Below are 15,620 nucleotides of genomic sequence, written 5' to 3'. Positions count from 1 at the left end.
TACACCTATGAGCTTCATATAACAGAGCAATTTAATTTGTAAAATGACGACCTGGGGAAAGCCAGAATACTTTAACCCTAATTTCAACCAGATATCCAGGAATCAGAGTATATCATGTGCTCCAATGTACCCATATTAGCAGAAAACGCTCAATTCTTGTTCCAAATCTCAGAAAAATAGAAAGCAAAACATTTTCTAGATTGTGGTGATTTGTCCAATACTCCTCAAGCACACCTCTCCTGGCTGTTTGACATATTAAATCATGTGTTCAAAGATCCAAAAATCACCTGTTATGCTTTTTTTTTTTTTGGCTGCATTGGGTCTTTGTTGCTGCGCGCGGGCTTTCTCTAGTTGCGAAGAGCGGGGACTACTCTTCGTTGCGGTGCGGTGGCTTCTCTTATTGCAGAGCACGTGCTCTAGGCGCGCGGGCTTCAGGAGTTGCAGCACACAGGCTCAGTAGTTGAGGCTCGCAGGCTCTAGAGCACAGGCTCAGTAGTTGTGGCACATGGGCTTAGCTGCTCCACGGCATGTAGGATCTTCCCGGACCAAGGCTCGAACCCGTGTCCCCTGCATTGGCAGGTGGATTCTTAACCACTGCGCCACCAGGGAAGTCCTCACCTGTTATTCTTATAACTAACTCAGGGTATCTGGAATTTGGTACCGATTGTTCACCAATTATTTTTGCTTTATAAGTTTATCCAAATTCTAGAAATTAGTTATCTGATGGCAAAATGGAGATTGTATTTTCTATTTTTACCATATTCCCTAATTATCTGCAGCTAGACAGAGGCCCAGAATACTTCTGCTTTGCTAGAAAAAGTTCCATCAAAATCACTATTTTGCAAACACAGGAAATTTTTCATTATTTAGGAATTAAACTGAATTAATTTGATTCTTTAGGAATCTATTAGCTTGGGGTGAGGGAGATTTTAAAGAATAGCATACCACATGACTCAAGCTAGGTAATGAAGGAAATAAAGAAAATGGGTAGGCCAATAGAAAAAAACGAATTAGTAGTAAAATTCTTTAATATGCTCTGTATAGTATTCTCCCAAATTATAATTTTGGAGATTAGAGGTTGTTTAGGGTTGGGTTTGGGGATCTGAGGAGAATGGAGAGTGACTGCTAATGACTATGAAAGTGGTAGAAATAAGAGGCATGACATTCTACCTTGGTGGCATCTGCTTCTTTGAAAATCATATATGGTTCTGCACACTCTCCAATGTCTCCTTGCTGTAGCACTTTTTCTAGCTGTCAAAGACAAAAAGAGTAAAGATTAATTAAGCTTAAAAATAAAAGCAATCAGCCTGGAATGCAAGGATGGTTCAAAATACAAAAATCAATCAACATAATACACCACATTAACAAAATAAGAGAAAAAAACCACATGACCATCTTAACTGATGCAGGAAAAAGAACTGGACAATTCAACACCCTTTCATGATAGAAAAACTCAACGAACTTAGAAAAGAAGAAAGCTACCTCAATATAATAAAGACCATATATGAAAAGTCCACATTTAACATCATATTCAATGCTGAAAAACCAAAAGCTTTTCCTCTAGAATCAGGAACAGGATAAGGATGTTCACTTTTGCCAATTCTATACAACAAAGTACTGGAAGTCTGAGCCAGAGCAATTTGACAAGACAAAGAAACAAAAACATCCAAATTGAAAAGGAAGAAGTTAAGTTATCTCTATTCACAGACAACATGATTTCTTACATAGAAAACTCTAATATTTCACACACACACACACACACACACACAGAAACTTGTTAGAATAAATAAATTCAGCAAAGTTGCAGGATACAAAATCAACACACAAAAATCAGTTGCATTTCTATACCTTAGCAATGAGCAATTCAAAAAGGAAATTAAGAAAAAAATTCCACTTACAATAATATCAAAAAGAATAAAATACTAAGGAATTAACCAAAAAGGTGAAAGATCTGTAATCTGAAAACTATAAATAGTTAGATTTTCTACAAGGGTGCCAAGACTATTCAATGGGGAAAGAACAGTTTTTTCAACAAATGATATTAAAAGAAACCTGAATATCCAAATGCAAAAGAATAAAGTTGAACCCTTATATTATATTATATACAAATATTAACTCAAAATGGATCAAACACCTAAACATAAACCTAAAACTATTAAACTCTTAGAAGAAAAAATAAAGGAAAAGCTTCCTGTGATTGGATTTGGTAATGTATTCTTGGATTTGACACACAAAAAAGCAAAGGCAACAAAAGTAAAAATAGTTAAATTGGATTACATCAAAATTTAAAACTTTTGTATATGACAGAACACAATCAACAGGGTGAAAGGCAACCCACAGAATGAGAAAAAGTATTTGCAAATCATATAATTGATAAGGAGTTCATATCCAAAACAGATAAAGAAATCCTACAACTCAACAACGAAACAACAAATAATCTGATTTTTAAATGGGCAAAGGACTTGAATAGACATTTCTCCAAAGAAGCCATACAAACGTCTAAGAAGCATATAAAAAGACGCTCAACATCACTAATCATTAGGGAAATGCAAATCAAAACCACAGTGAGATATCACCTTACATCCATCAGGATGGCCACAATTAAATAAATAAACAAACAAACAAATAACAAGCATTGGCAAGGATATGGAAAACTGGAACCCCTGTGTGCTTTTTATGGTGTAAAATCGTAATCTGCTATAGAAGACAGTACAGAGGTTCCTCAAAAAGTTAAAAATAGAATTATCATGTAATTCAGAAAACCTATTTCTGGGTACATATTCAATAGAATTGAAAGCAGGGACTCAAACAGATATTCACACACCCATGTTCATAGCAGCATTATTCACAATAGCCAAAAGGTAGAAGCAATTCAAGTGTCCATCAAAAAATGAGTAAACAAAACATAGTGTGTATCTGTCTGTGTATACACATACACATGGAATATTATTCAGCCTTAAAAGGAAGAAAATTCTGAAACATGCTACGACCTGGATGAACCTTGAAGACATTACGCCAAGGGAAATAAGCCTGTCACAAAAAGACAAATACTGTATTATTCCATTCAAATGAGGTATCTAGAATAGACAAATTCATAGAAACAAAGAGCAAAATGCTGGTTGGCAGGGGCTGGGGAGAAGGGGAAATGAAGAGCTGCTACTTAATGTGTATAGAGGGTTAAGGTTTTGTTGGCAAGATAAAAATTTCTAAAGATTGTTTGCACAATAATCTGAATATACTTAATTCTGAACTGTACACATAAAAACGATTAAGATGGTAAATTTTATGTTATGTGTATTTTACCTCAAAACTATTAATAAAAGCAATCAGTCTTAAAAGTCATCTCCATTTAATAAAACATCAAAGTACAAAATTACAATTAAAAAAGACAACTCACAAAATATTAAGTGGCCAATACAGTAATTTCTACTTATCATTTTTCTCCAAAATGTCTCACTTTACCCCTATAAAATTTTTAATGTTTCAGGAAAAGAAATATAAATAAACTAGGATAAAAGTCCAGAAACCAAATGAAGTGTATGCAAGAATTTAGCACATAATAAAGTTGATACTTCAAATTAGTGAGTGGAGGATAAAGCACTCTTACAAATTAATAAATTATTAATACAACTAATAATTGATAAAATAAAAACAATCCAATGAAATGAAGATTACACAACTGTATTTTTTTCACTTAAAACTTATGTATCCTATACACTTAAAATTTGTGTTTTTTATGTATACAAACAAGTTAAACATGAGCTTACTATTTGAATAAGCACTACACAAAACAGAATATCCAAATGGCCAATAATTCTTAGACATCAGGGAATTATAAATTAAAGCCAAACTGACATAACTCTGCAAATGCACCAGAAATAAAATACATAATAAAATAAAATTAAGGAAATTAAAATGTAAAATACAATAAAACCTGATGATATCAAGTGTTAAGAAGGAAATGGAGCAAATGAAATTCTCAAGCACTGCTGATGAGACTGAAACTTGGACTAACCACGTCAGAAAACTGGTTCTTTCTACTAAAACTGAAGCTATAAATACACTATGATCCAGTAATTCAACTTCTACCTATATACTCAATAGAAATGCAAAAATCATATATAAGAATGTTTACAGCAGCATTACTTACAATAGCCAAAAGCTAGAAATAACCCCAATGTCCATCAACTATTAGAATGGCCAAACTGTCATATGCATATAACAAGATACTATGCAGGGTGAAAAACAACCAACTATTGCTACATGCAAAAATGATGAATCATATAATTCTTTAGAATGTCAGACACAAGAATATATATGATTCCTTTTCTATGAAGAAAAAGAGGTTAAACTAATCCGTGGTGATAAGTCAGCATAGTAGGAAGGGGCACAAAGAAGGCTGTTGGGTAATGTTCTATACCTTGATCTGGATGTTGGTTACATAACTGAGTTAAGTATGTAAAAATTAAAGAAAGTGTACACCTTGTGCATGTTACTAACTATAAATAAAAGTTTATAAAGAAAAGATAACCGAATTTCTTTACACCAGTGACGAATGAAATTCTGTATATAATTTAAAATGAAAATTTTTAAATGATACCATTTATAACAGGGTCAAAAATATCAAATTACCAGGAAGATATAGGAGAAAAGACCTAAAAACATACTGTGCTCATTGACTGGAGAACTCAACAGTTTAAAGACGTCAACTTTTCCAAATTGATCAGTATATTTAACGCAATCTCAGTTAACATCTCAACAAGCTCTTTCTTGAGAGAGAGTATGCCTGTATTGGGGGAGCATGGAGGGACTGACAAAGCAAAAATTTATACAAAAATGTAAAGGGTCAAAAACATCCAGCCTCTCTCACCTCCTCACTTCCAAGATGACCAAGAAAAGTAGGAACAATGGTCATGCCAAAAAGGGCCACGGCCACGTGTAGCCTGTTCGCTGTACCAACTGTGCCCGATGCTTGCGCAAGGACAAGGCCATTAAGAAGCTCATCATTCAGAACATAGTAGAGGTCTAAGCCGTCAGGGACATTTCTGAAGCAAGTGTTTTCGATGCCTATGTGCTTTCCAAGCTGCACGTGAAACTACATTACTGCGTGAGTTGTACCATTCACAGCAAGGTAGTCAGGAATCGTTCTCGGGAAGCCCGGAAGGACCGAACACCTCCACCCTGATTTAGACCTGCAGGTGCTGCCCCATGACTTCCACCAAAGCCCACATAAGGAGCTAAGTCCTTAAAGACTGAAGAAATACTGTTCTCTGAAAAGACAATAAAATGGAAATCATACTTTATTTAAAAAAAAAAGAAAAAGAAAAAAGAACATCCAAGGCAATCTTGAAGAATAAAGCTAGAAAAAAATATACTGTTTTTATAAACTACAATAATTTTTTTTTTTTGGCTGCGTTGGGTCTTCGTTGCTGCGCGTAGGCTTTCTCTAATTGCAGTGAGCGGGGGCTACTCTTCGTTGCGGTGCACAGGCTTCTCATTGTGGTGGCTTCTCTTGTTGCAGAGCACGGGCTCTTGGCGCATGGGCTCCAGTAGTTGCAGCATGCAGGCTCAGTAGTTGTGGCGTGTGGGCTCTAGGGTGTGCAAGCTTCAGTTGTTGTGGCGCACGGGCTCAGTAGTTGTGGCTCGTGGGCGCTAGAATGCAGACTCAGTAGTTGTGGTACACCGGCTTAGTTGCTCTGCGGCATGTGGGAGCTTCCCGGACCAGGGATCGAACCTGTGTCTCCTGCACTGGCAGGTGGATTCTTAACCACTGAGCCACCAGGGAAGCCTCTAAACTACTATAATTAAAACAGTGTGGTACTGGTGCCAATTAAAGACAAACAGGCCAGTTGAACCAAAAAAGATTCCAGGGAAAAAGCTCATACATATGAACACTTGATTTATGACATGGGATACTTTGTAAAAGCAGTAGGAGAAAAAAAGCAGTCTTTTCAATAAATAGTGCTGGGTCATTTGGTTATCCATATGTGGGGGGGATTAATCTTCATCTCAACTTCACTCCAAACTATATGTGTAAGGTGAAACAATTACTCTTACCAGGGATCACTTAAGAGAATATATTTTTGAATTTGAGGGAGGCAAAAATTTCATACACAAAACACAAAATAACATAGCCATAAAGAAAAAGGTTGATAAATTAGACAACATGTAAGCTATAAACTTTGGTTTATCAAAGGATAACATTCTGTGAGAAAGCAAGCACAGAGTGGCAAAAAATGTGAATACAAATAATCAACAAAAAAATAACATGCAGAATAGATTAAGAATTCCTATAAATCAATAATAAAAAAGCCAAAATAACCCAACAAAAATATGGGCAAATTATTTCAGCAGGCATTTCACAAACAGACTACCAATGACCGCTAAGTATATAAAGATGGTTGCACAGTGAAAACCAGAGTGGCCACAATTAAGAAGACTATCAAATAGCAGTGCTGGCAAGAGTGGAAAACGGTTGAATCACTCTGGGAAACTGATACATGTATTTATGCTAAACATATATCAACACTATTATCCAGCAATATCAAACACAAACACATGTATACTCATGTACCAAAAGACTTGTTAAAGAATGTACACAGAAGCTTTATTCATAATAACCAAGTGAAAACCAGATATACACTAGGGGAAAAAAAAAACCCTATGGTCTACCAAGGTCTATCTATTCATCTAAGCAGGATATATAAACTGTGTTATAATCAGACAATGAAGTAAAACATGATGATAAAAATAAAAGAACAAACTACTGCTGTACATAATATAGAGGATTCTCAAAGAAATTATATTGAGTTGAAACAAGCCAGGCACCAAAGACTGCATATTGTATGACTGTGCTCAGATGAAACTCAAGAAGAGGAAAAGCTAAATAATGGTGATTTAAGTTGGAATACTAGTCATCTGGTGGAACAGAGGGGGTGGTCACTAGAAAGACAAACAAAAGAACTCTCCAGGGTGATGGGGTGATGGAAATACTGTATGGCTTGAGCTTAGTCATGATTACACAGAAAAATACATAGTAAGAATTCATCACTCTGTTTACCCCACATTTGTAAACTATACAGGTCTTATTATATGTATTTCATATGTCAGTTTTTTAAAAAACTGGTAAGTGTGACTAACTGAAACTCTTATTCACCCCTGGTGGGGAATACAACTATCACAGATACTTTGGAGACCAATATGGCAGCATCTACCAAAGCTGACATATAAATATCCTATGACTCTTCACCCTTCCTTTACCCCCTCACTGCTATATGACACTGCAATTCCTCCAAATAAAGAGGTCAGGTATATATCACAACTCCTAGAGTTTGTGTTATCATGTGACCTGTTTTGGTCAATAAAATGTTAGCTGGTGTGATGCGACCAAAGGCTAGAAAAGTGTCTATGCAACTGGGTCTGCTCTCTGGCACTTACGCAATCACCATGAGAATACGCCAGTCTAGCCTGCCAGAAAAGAGACATACAAAGAACAGCTCTAACTAAATCAAGTGACGCCCAGCCAACCTACAGACACTTGGAAGGAGCACAACTACCTAAGAGAGTACAACTTTATTGGCTGACCACACAGACAACTCAGATGCATGAACTAAAAAATGCTTATTGTTGTATGCCACTGGGATTTTGTCTTTTTGTTCTTGTAGAGCAATAACTAATACACAGATCAAGGGGATTTTTCTCTCAAAAAACAAAAACATCCTGCTGGACTATGATTTAAGAAAACCTCCTAAATACGTTTTCTTTAAAGTCTGTAAAACACTTTAACTTGTACATATTTTTGAAATTATATAAAAGTCTTTTTCTATGTATATACAAACATTTATGTGTGTATAGGTGTGTGTGTATATATTTTACACAATTGGGACCATATGGTATGAATAGTCTCATTTTTAAGCAGCTAGTATTCCAATCATCATCTCTATCTTTCTAATTCATTCCCTCAAATATGTTCTATTTTATGAAAACTTACTATTTTCCCATGTAAAATAACTGTGTATACACATTTATCAATTGTATTAACATCTAGAACTTTAATCTTAAGTGAGTTTCTGAAGACCACTGCTGCTAAATCTTTGCTTGTAAGATTGTTCATTGTAACTAAGATTTATTTTAACCTGAATTCATAGGAATCTGTCCACAAATTAGGACATTATTCCTGTGGGTAAATAAAATTCATTTCATGACAATCCACTTTATAACCTTATTATAAAATTCATTACCTTTTTATGATAATTTTATATAAATACAGATAAAATGATTAAAGAATATATTTTAGGCTATTCTCAAGTCAAGGTCAAGTTAAGGTAAATTATTCTTAAGTTACCCTAAGCTAAGTATCTTAGTAATATTCAGATTTTAGAATCTGTAATCCTTATTCTTAACTGGCTGACAGTCAAATCATAATGCTCCATGATCTCAATGATTTAGATTTTAGTATTTATATATTTAGGAGCTGAGTGATAAAATCATAGTATAGCTCCTATGATGCTTAATTTTATATGCCAACATGGCTAGGTTATCAAACACCAATCTAGATGTTGCTATGAAGGTATTTTTTAGAGGTGATTAACTTTTAAATCAGTAGACTTTGAGTAGAGCAGATTACCCTCCATAATGTGGGTGGGCCTCATCCAGTTAGTTGAAGACTTGAAGAACAAAGACTAAGGTTTCTCAAAGAAGAATTCTCAAGACTGCAACACAGCAATCCTGCCTGAGTTTCTGGTCTGCTGCCCTGTGGAATTCAGACTTAAGACTACAACATCACCCCTTACCTGGATTTCCAGCCTGCACTACACATTTCAAACCTGTCAGCCCCCACAATCACACGAGCCACTTCCTTAAAATCAATCAATCAATCTCTCTCTCTCTTTCTCTCTCTCTCTCTGTGTCTGTGTGTGTGTGTATCTCCCTCCTATTGATCTATTTCTCTGGAGAACCCTAATAAAGCTCCCCACTCAAGAAAAATTTAGGTAGCACCTATAGTATATGTCTAATATTGTGTTAAGAAATATTAAGATGAAAAAATAGGTTAAAGATAAAATCTTTACCCTTAAAAAGCTTGCAATATTGATAGGGACACAAGTATACAGACACAACACAAATAAACAAATATATTTAACATTATTCTCACCTTTATTACAAGAAAAACATCTTGGGAAGGATAAGTGATAGAAAAAATAGCTGATCGTGCCAGGGTGGTAATGGCAGCAGGTGGTACATGTGGACGTAATAATCCTTTCATCTGCTCAGAATTAAGGTCAAAATAAAAGTTTTCTGAAATCTAAAAAACATATTCATATATCAAATTTAAAACCTGTGTATTTTATAAAAACTCACAAAAATCATAGTCTTAAAATATTACAGATATTAGATGATTATACTAACATACAGTTTACCATATATTTCACTGACTGATCTTTACATGTCTAAATCAAAGCAAAAAAAATATAATGCAAAAAACATATTCTAAAGAACCATATCCCACATGCTTTTAATTAGAAATTTAACTTCTAATAAAGTATACAAAGAAATTATTATTGAGATGAATTACCCCAAACTGAGTCTTTAAAACAATTACATGAATAACATCTCAGAAAATTTGATTTAGCAAATACAAGTTGCTGGAATACAGTTCCACTACAGAAATCCATAATATGTTGACAGCAGAAGTCACTAAAGGCATTTTAAGTTTCTACTACACATTAGGCTTAGAATACTGAAATGCTGTATGAGACAGCCCTCTGAAAAACTCCTAAGTGTAATAAAGATATAATGGCAAAACTAAGAGCACTACTTTAGACAAGAATATTTGAAATATATATAAATGATCTTTTAGCTAGTGAGAATCTGAAAATTACATCAACAAAAATTCACTGTCACCATCATTGTAATCCTTTATACATCAGTTGCCTAAAATGGTTTTCTTGTATTTTTTCTATTTATTAAACTAAAAGAAAGTTGCTTCTGCTACTTGCTTTTGGAACTCTTTCAATGAAATAAAAACTAGGTCAACTGAACTATTTTATAGTAAGAAAATACTTTATGTCTTAAATTTCTACTTTCTTCTTAAAAAATCCATGTTTAATAATATTCTCAAAAAGTCATTATTTATCTTATAAAACAACTTAAAAGCAGGTTTCTGAACCTATGATTGTGACAAAAGACTAGGTTCAAATTATATAACCTTACCTTTTTCTTTTCCTTCACATCATATAAAGCCAAACTTGCAAAAATGGGTTCAATTTCAATCTCAAACCTTTAAGAAGGAAAAGGATGAAGTAGTTTAAAAATAAAGTACATAGTTCGAGAAATTCTCATTCCAAAAATAAATTCTCTCAATACCTTGTACTTTTCTACATCTATGCTACACCATCTATACCACCCCTCTTCCTGAAACACACTTCTCCATGTATATCTTTCACAGTCTAAATCAACCATTACTACATACTTCAAAATCTTAAGAAAAAACAAAGCCTGCCATGTAACAAATATAAAATCATCTCTAAGGAAAAAGATACTTTGTCTTTATATTCCTCAAGCCAAGAACAGTGTCTGATAAATACTACAGATTTCAGTGAATGTTTTTTCAAGTTTTAAGACTAGTTACATAACTGAGGCAGAGTCATCTTCACCTAGCCAAAAATGCTCTAAAGCTCAGCTTCATAGGCAAGATTAAATGTTTAGTAGAATTTAAAATTATGTACAGAACAATACTTTTCAAAAGGACACAAACACAAGTATAAAATCTACCAGGATTTTGTTATACTGGTATTCAAAATATTATTCCAGAAAATAAAAGTTACATAGTAAACAAAATAAATACTCACTTGAGTGATAAACATTTTACAAGAAGTCTTTGACCAAAATGTTCTTTGGGCACCTCAGGAACACTAAGTCGTTCTATTGGTTCTTCCTACAAATTGACAAGCAACACCAAAATGAACATGCTTACCATATGTCAACCCTTTACAATTTATTTTTTAAGAACTTATTTTATTAATCTACTACTTTTAGTCTTCACAAGTGAACACAGAAAAGAATGGCCTATTTATCCTCAAACAGGAGTCATTAGATCATAAGTGTGCTCAACTATATTTCATTTACAAAAAGCATAGCTATGTTTCAATTAAGTTTTATTCCCTACATTATCATAATGCTACATACAATTCATACTCCCAAAACATCTATCTTAATAATCATTTGCTTCTTTATATCCAAATTATCTATACCTCATCTGGTGATGGATGCAAAGCAAAGAGTTCCTTATGACGGTTTGCTTTCCTTTGGTCATCATTCTGACGGTCTATTTCTTCATTTGGAGTTCGATCAAGTAAATTGGGAAGCAAAGCATCAGGAAGTGAATTTTTCAAGTCAAAAATACTGCAGGCCCAGCTACCCCTTGGAGTATCATCTATTGACATTGAACGTCTTTTAAGATCATCCTGTCATGCAAAACATTAAATATATTAATCAATGAATAAAAAATAAACTATTTTAAAATAACTTTTTATAGTCATTTAAAAATAAAAGTATTACTTGTTCATCCTGGTAGTTGTTGCCATCTGGAGCTTCATCGGATTCAAAGACCTGTTTTGGCAAACCTTTTTGCCTTTCTTTCTGTTTATCTAATGTATTAGGATTAAATCCTGTTCCCAGTTTATGATATCTATTCAAAATAAAATAATTAAGGAAATATCAATTTTTGAAAATTTTTCACTTTTTCATCATCATTATGTAATAAGCCAACTGTTCTCTGCATTATTTCTTTACATAATAAGAATATATTCTGGCAGTTTTGAGTGTATTAAACATTTAACCAGAGGTTTAAGAAAACTTCCATCCAAAGTTCCTTTAATCCAACTAGAGAGCATTTATGAGTTTCCAGAGGTAAATCATATTGTCCTTCCTTTTCATGACAATCATGTGGATATAATTTAAGTTGTACTTTCAATTCAGAGAATTGGTCAGTAAAAGGAAAGGATGGGAAGCCAGGTTAAAGAATAAAATGAGAGAGCAGAAAATATATCCTGCATTCTTAACAATGTAAATTTTTAAAAGGCAAAAAATATATAAAGCACTGAACCTTAAAGTTCCAAATAGCCAAAAAATGTTTGCTATATCTCATTATGTATAAAAAATCTTAAACAACCTAAAGCTTCAGGCTTCTAAAATGCAAAAATAGGGACTTCCCTGGTGGCGCAGTGGTTAGGAATCCACCCGCCAATGCAGGGGACATGGGTTCGATCCCTGGTCCAGGAAGATCCCACATGCCGCGGAGCAACTAAGACCATGCGCCTAGAGCCAGTGCTCCGCAACAAGAGAAGCCACAGCAATGAGAAGCCCACGCACCACAACAAAGAGTAGACCCCACTCGCCGCAACTAGAGAAACCCCGCGCGCAGCAACGAAGACTGAACGCAGCCAAAAAAAAAGAGCCTGTAAAATGAAAGAATAGCAAGATCTACACCACTGTATACATATATTCTTAATTAACATATATTGTTGTATAATATATATATTAGGCTAAGAACAACTCTTAAACTAATGTATACTTCTTTCCTAACAACCCAATGTCCAAGAATATTAGAGACACTATGATCAAAGAGCAACTACTGTGTCACACCTCATATAGTCAAACTGGGGGAAATTTTAACTGGAGCATAAACAATTATAATTACCAGAGGATGATATGGTTCTATCAGTCAATTTATGACATAGTAAAGAATCACACTTAATATGAATTATTCTCATGTCTTGCTGCGAAAGGTATTGAAATAGCAGCTACATGATGCTCACATCATAGCATAATCACAAAATAAAAGAAAGCATTTTTCTCTGGAATAACTAAAATAAAGATACGCAATATAGTAACATGAAAGATATTACTCAGAAGCAGATATTTTAATCTTTCATGAAATGTTTAAAGTGCCTTAATTTGTGTAAAAATGCCTGTAAAGTGACAAAGTTTGAATTCAAACACAGGTCCGTTTAACTCTTTACACAATGTTGACTAAAGACAAATAGACAAAACTTTGCAGCCAAAAACCATTACCAGATATTTTTGAAAGATACTAAACTGTTTTCTAGTCTTTGCACCTTTTTTCCTCAAGGGAAACATCTGTATTTTCCTTAAAGGACAGAATACACTGTTGCTTTTCTATATGAAAAAGGGTTTTTTTAAATAACATTTTATTATTACAGAACCAATCCATGCTCATTGTTGAAAATTTAAAAATATAGACTTGTAAAAATAAAATCATTATATTTCTACTACTCAGAGAGTATCAGTCTTAAACTCCTAGTATTTAACTAACTGGATCTTTTCCTGGGCATATGTATAATCATAAGTATATACATATACATAAGTATGTACATACTTATAGTTTTTGTATTTTTTAGTAAAAATGAGATAATGTGAAAAAAAGTGCCTTAATTGAAAAACTAGATATCTAAGCTACTCTAATAAACCAGAATACCGTTGCATTCTTCCTCCTTTATGTCCTAAAAAATTAGTATGAAATTCAAGAGAGCTCAGAAGAATGACATGATTCATGATCAATACTCTTTTCTACATTATCATTCTGTTCCTGTAGTCAGTTGCTATGATAAGGCTCTACATGATTACCCATCCAACACCACCATTTCTACGACTCTGTATCTTGGCATTCTCTCCCTCACTTATTCTGTTCCAGCCACACTGACCTCTCTACTATTCCTTGAACATTCCCAGCATGCTTCCAATATGGAGCCTTTGCATGTACTGCTCTTGCCTCTGCCTAGTACACTCTTCCCCCAGATATCCAGAGGGCTTACTCCTTAACTTCCTTCACATCTTTGCTCAAATTCATCTTATCAGAAAGGCCTCTTCCGATTAGTTATTCAAAGTGGAATCACCTCTTCTTGGCTCTCCCTATCCCCCCATCCTACTTTTTTTCTCTACAAGACTTCCCTCTATTCTTCCCAACTATTATATATTTATCTGTGTTTGTTTAATTAATGTCTATTGCCCTCAACCCCAAGTAGAACATAAGCTCCATGAGGGCACGGAGTTAGTTTTGTTGACTGCTGTATCATCACTGCTTAGTACAGTGCCTGGCACATACTAGCCTCTCAGTAAGTATGTCTTGAATGAATAAAGTACTTTCTATCCTTTTACCCTTCTGTGCTGAATTATGGAAGAATTTTTTGCTTTCATCTTATAACTTACTATTCCACTTTCCAGTCACATCCGCTCTGCCATTAAACCCATCTGCTGAGTTATAAAAATTTTTTTCACTGAACAAAATTTTCACTTCCAAAGATAACCAGTTGATTTTTTATATGGTTACCATAACTTTTTCACATCTCTTCGAGGATATTAGTTACACGTATGGGTCTTGATGTGTGTTCTATTAACTATTTACTAGATTGTAAGTTCTTTTATTTGTAGTTTGATAATTCTCTTTCAAGTGCACTGGTTTTAATCAAATGGTTGGCAATTCTAGGTTCTAATGCTCATTTTTAAATTTGTAAGCCCATATCTGTCTGAAAATACTGTAACTGCTTAGCCAAGCACACATCCAGTGGCTGTGGAAAAGAGGCACCTCATGCCTCCAGGCAGAGTCTGCCAGTCTTCTGGGTATGAGGGCTCCTTCTTCTTCCAAGGTATGCCCACCCCAGGCACTATTCTATGAGCTCAAGCCCCTATAATTAGTGCTCTTAAAATAGGCAGATACCGGACTTCCCTGGTGGCGCAGTGGTTAAGAATCCTCCTGCCAATACAGGGGACACGAGTTCGAGCCCTGGTCCGGGAAGATCCCACGTGCCGCAGAGCAACTAAGCCCGTGCACCACAACTACTGAGCCTGCTTTCTAGAGCTCATGACCCACAACTACTGAGCCTGTGTGCTACAACTACTGAAGCCCACGTGCCTAGAGCCTGTGCTCTGCAACAAAGAGAAGCCACCGCAATGAGAAGCCCGTGCACCACAACGAAGAGTAGCCCCTGCTCGTCGCAACTGGAGAAAGCCCAGGCGCAGCAACAAAGACCCAACGCAGCCAGCCAATCAATCAATCAATCAATAAGTAAATAGGCAGATACCTCTGCTCCCACTTCTATGCATAAAGAAGGGTATAGGAGGTTTCAAAGTAACCAAACGTCCAACATTTACCCCAGGTCCCCCTTCCACTGCCTGTATTCACTGAGCCTAAAGCTCTACTGAACCTTTTGCATGTGTCTTAGATTATTCTGTGCTGTGGTTTTCTGTTGTGTTCCAATCATACCTTTTATATTTCAGGGATACTTTAAAACTTCTAGTCTACCAAAAGTACCCCTTTGTCTTCCATTTACTACTGAAGGTAATAAATATCTAGTATAACAGAAAAAAATACAAGCATTAGAATCTGATGCCCCAGGTTCTAATCCTAGCTATCCCACTTTTTGGCTATGGGACCTCAAAGAAGTTACTTAAGTACTCTGAGCCTGAGCTACCTTGTCGGTTGGAACCTTAAACGAGATGAGTGTAAAGTATCCAATAAAATGCCCAGCATATAGCAAATAACCATAAATGTTAACTACTGTACCCTCTTGGCTTAAATCAAGGTCAGCAATCCCTTGATTAGA

At 35.0% G+C, this 15,620-nt stretch overlaps 1 protein-coding gene and 1 pseudogene across 9 annotated transcripts in view; one reads left to right on the top strand and one right to left on the bottom strand.

Moving 5' to 3' along the window:
- The window catches only part of DOCK7 (dedicator of cytokinesis 7), a 185,493-nt gene that overhangs the window by 136,182 nt on the left and 33,691 nt on the right, over positions 1-15,620 (bottom strand). For all 9 annotated transcript variants that reach the window (XM_061184108.1, XM_061184109.1, XM_061184110.1 and 6 more), the window contains 6 exons: positions 11,557-11,686; positions 11,250-11,462; positions 10,848-10,933; positions 10,210-10,276; positions 9,152-9,301; positions 1,171-1,251 (listed from right to left, as the gene is read on the bottom strand). In XM_061184108.1, coding sequence (XP_061040091.1) covers positions 1,171-1,251; positions 9,152-9,301; positions 10,210-10,276; positions 10,848-10,933; positions 11,250-11,462; positions 11,557-11,686 — 727 coding nt within the window. The remainder of the gene's footprint in view (positions 1-1,170; positions 1,252-9,151; positions 9,302-10,209; positions 10,277-10,847; positions 10,934-11,249; positions 11,463-11,556; positions 11,687-15,620) is intronic.
- LOC133088527 (small ribosomal subunit protein eS26-like) lies at positions 4,886-5,203 on the top strand (annotated as a pseudogene).

Source organism: Eubalaena glacialis, chromosome 3, assembly GCF_028564815.1.
Source record: "Eubalaena glacialis isolate mEubGla1 chromosome 3, mEubGla1.1.hap2.+ XY, whole genome shotgun sequence".
Lineage (NCBI taxonomy): Eukaryota > Metazoa > Chordata > Mammalia > Artiodactyla > Balaenidae > Eubalaena > Eubalaena glacialis.
The sequence above is the reverse complement of the archived record's forward strand: the minus strand, read 5'-3'. Positions and strand labels throughout refer to the sequence as shown.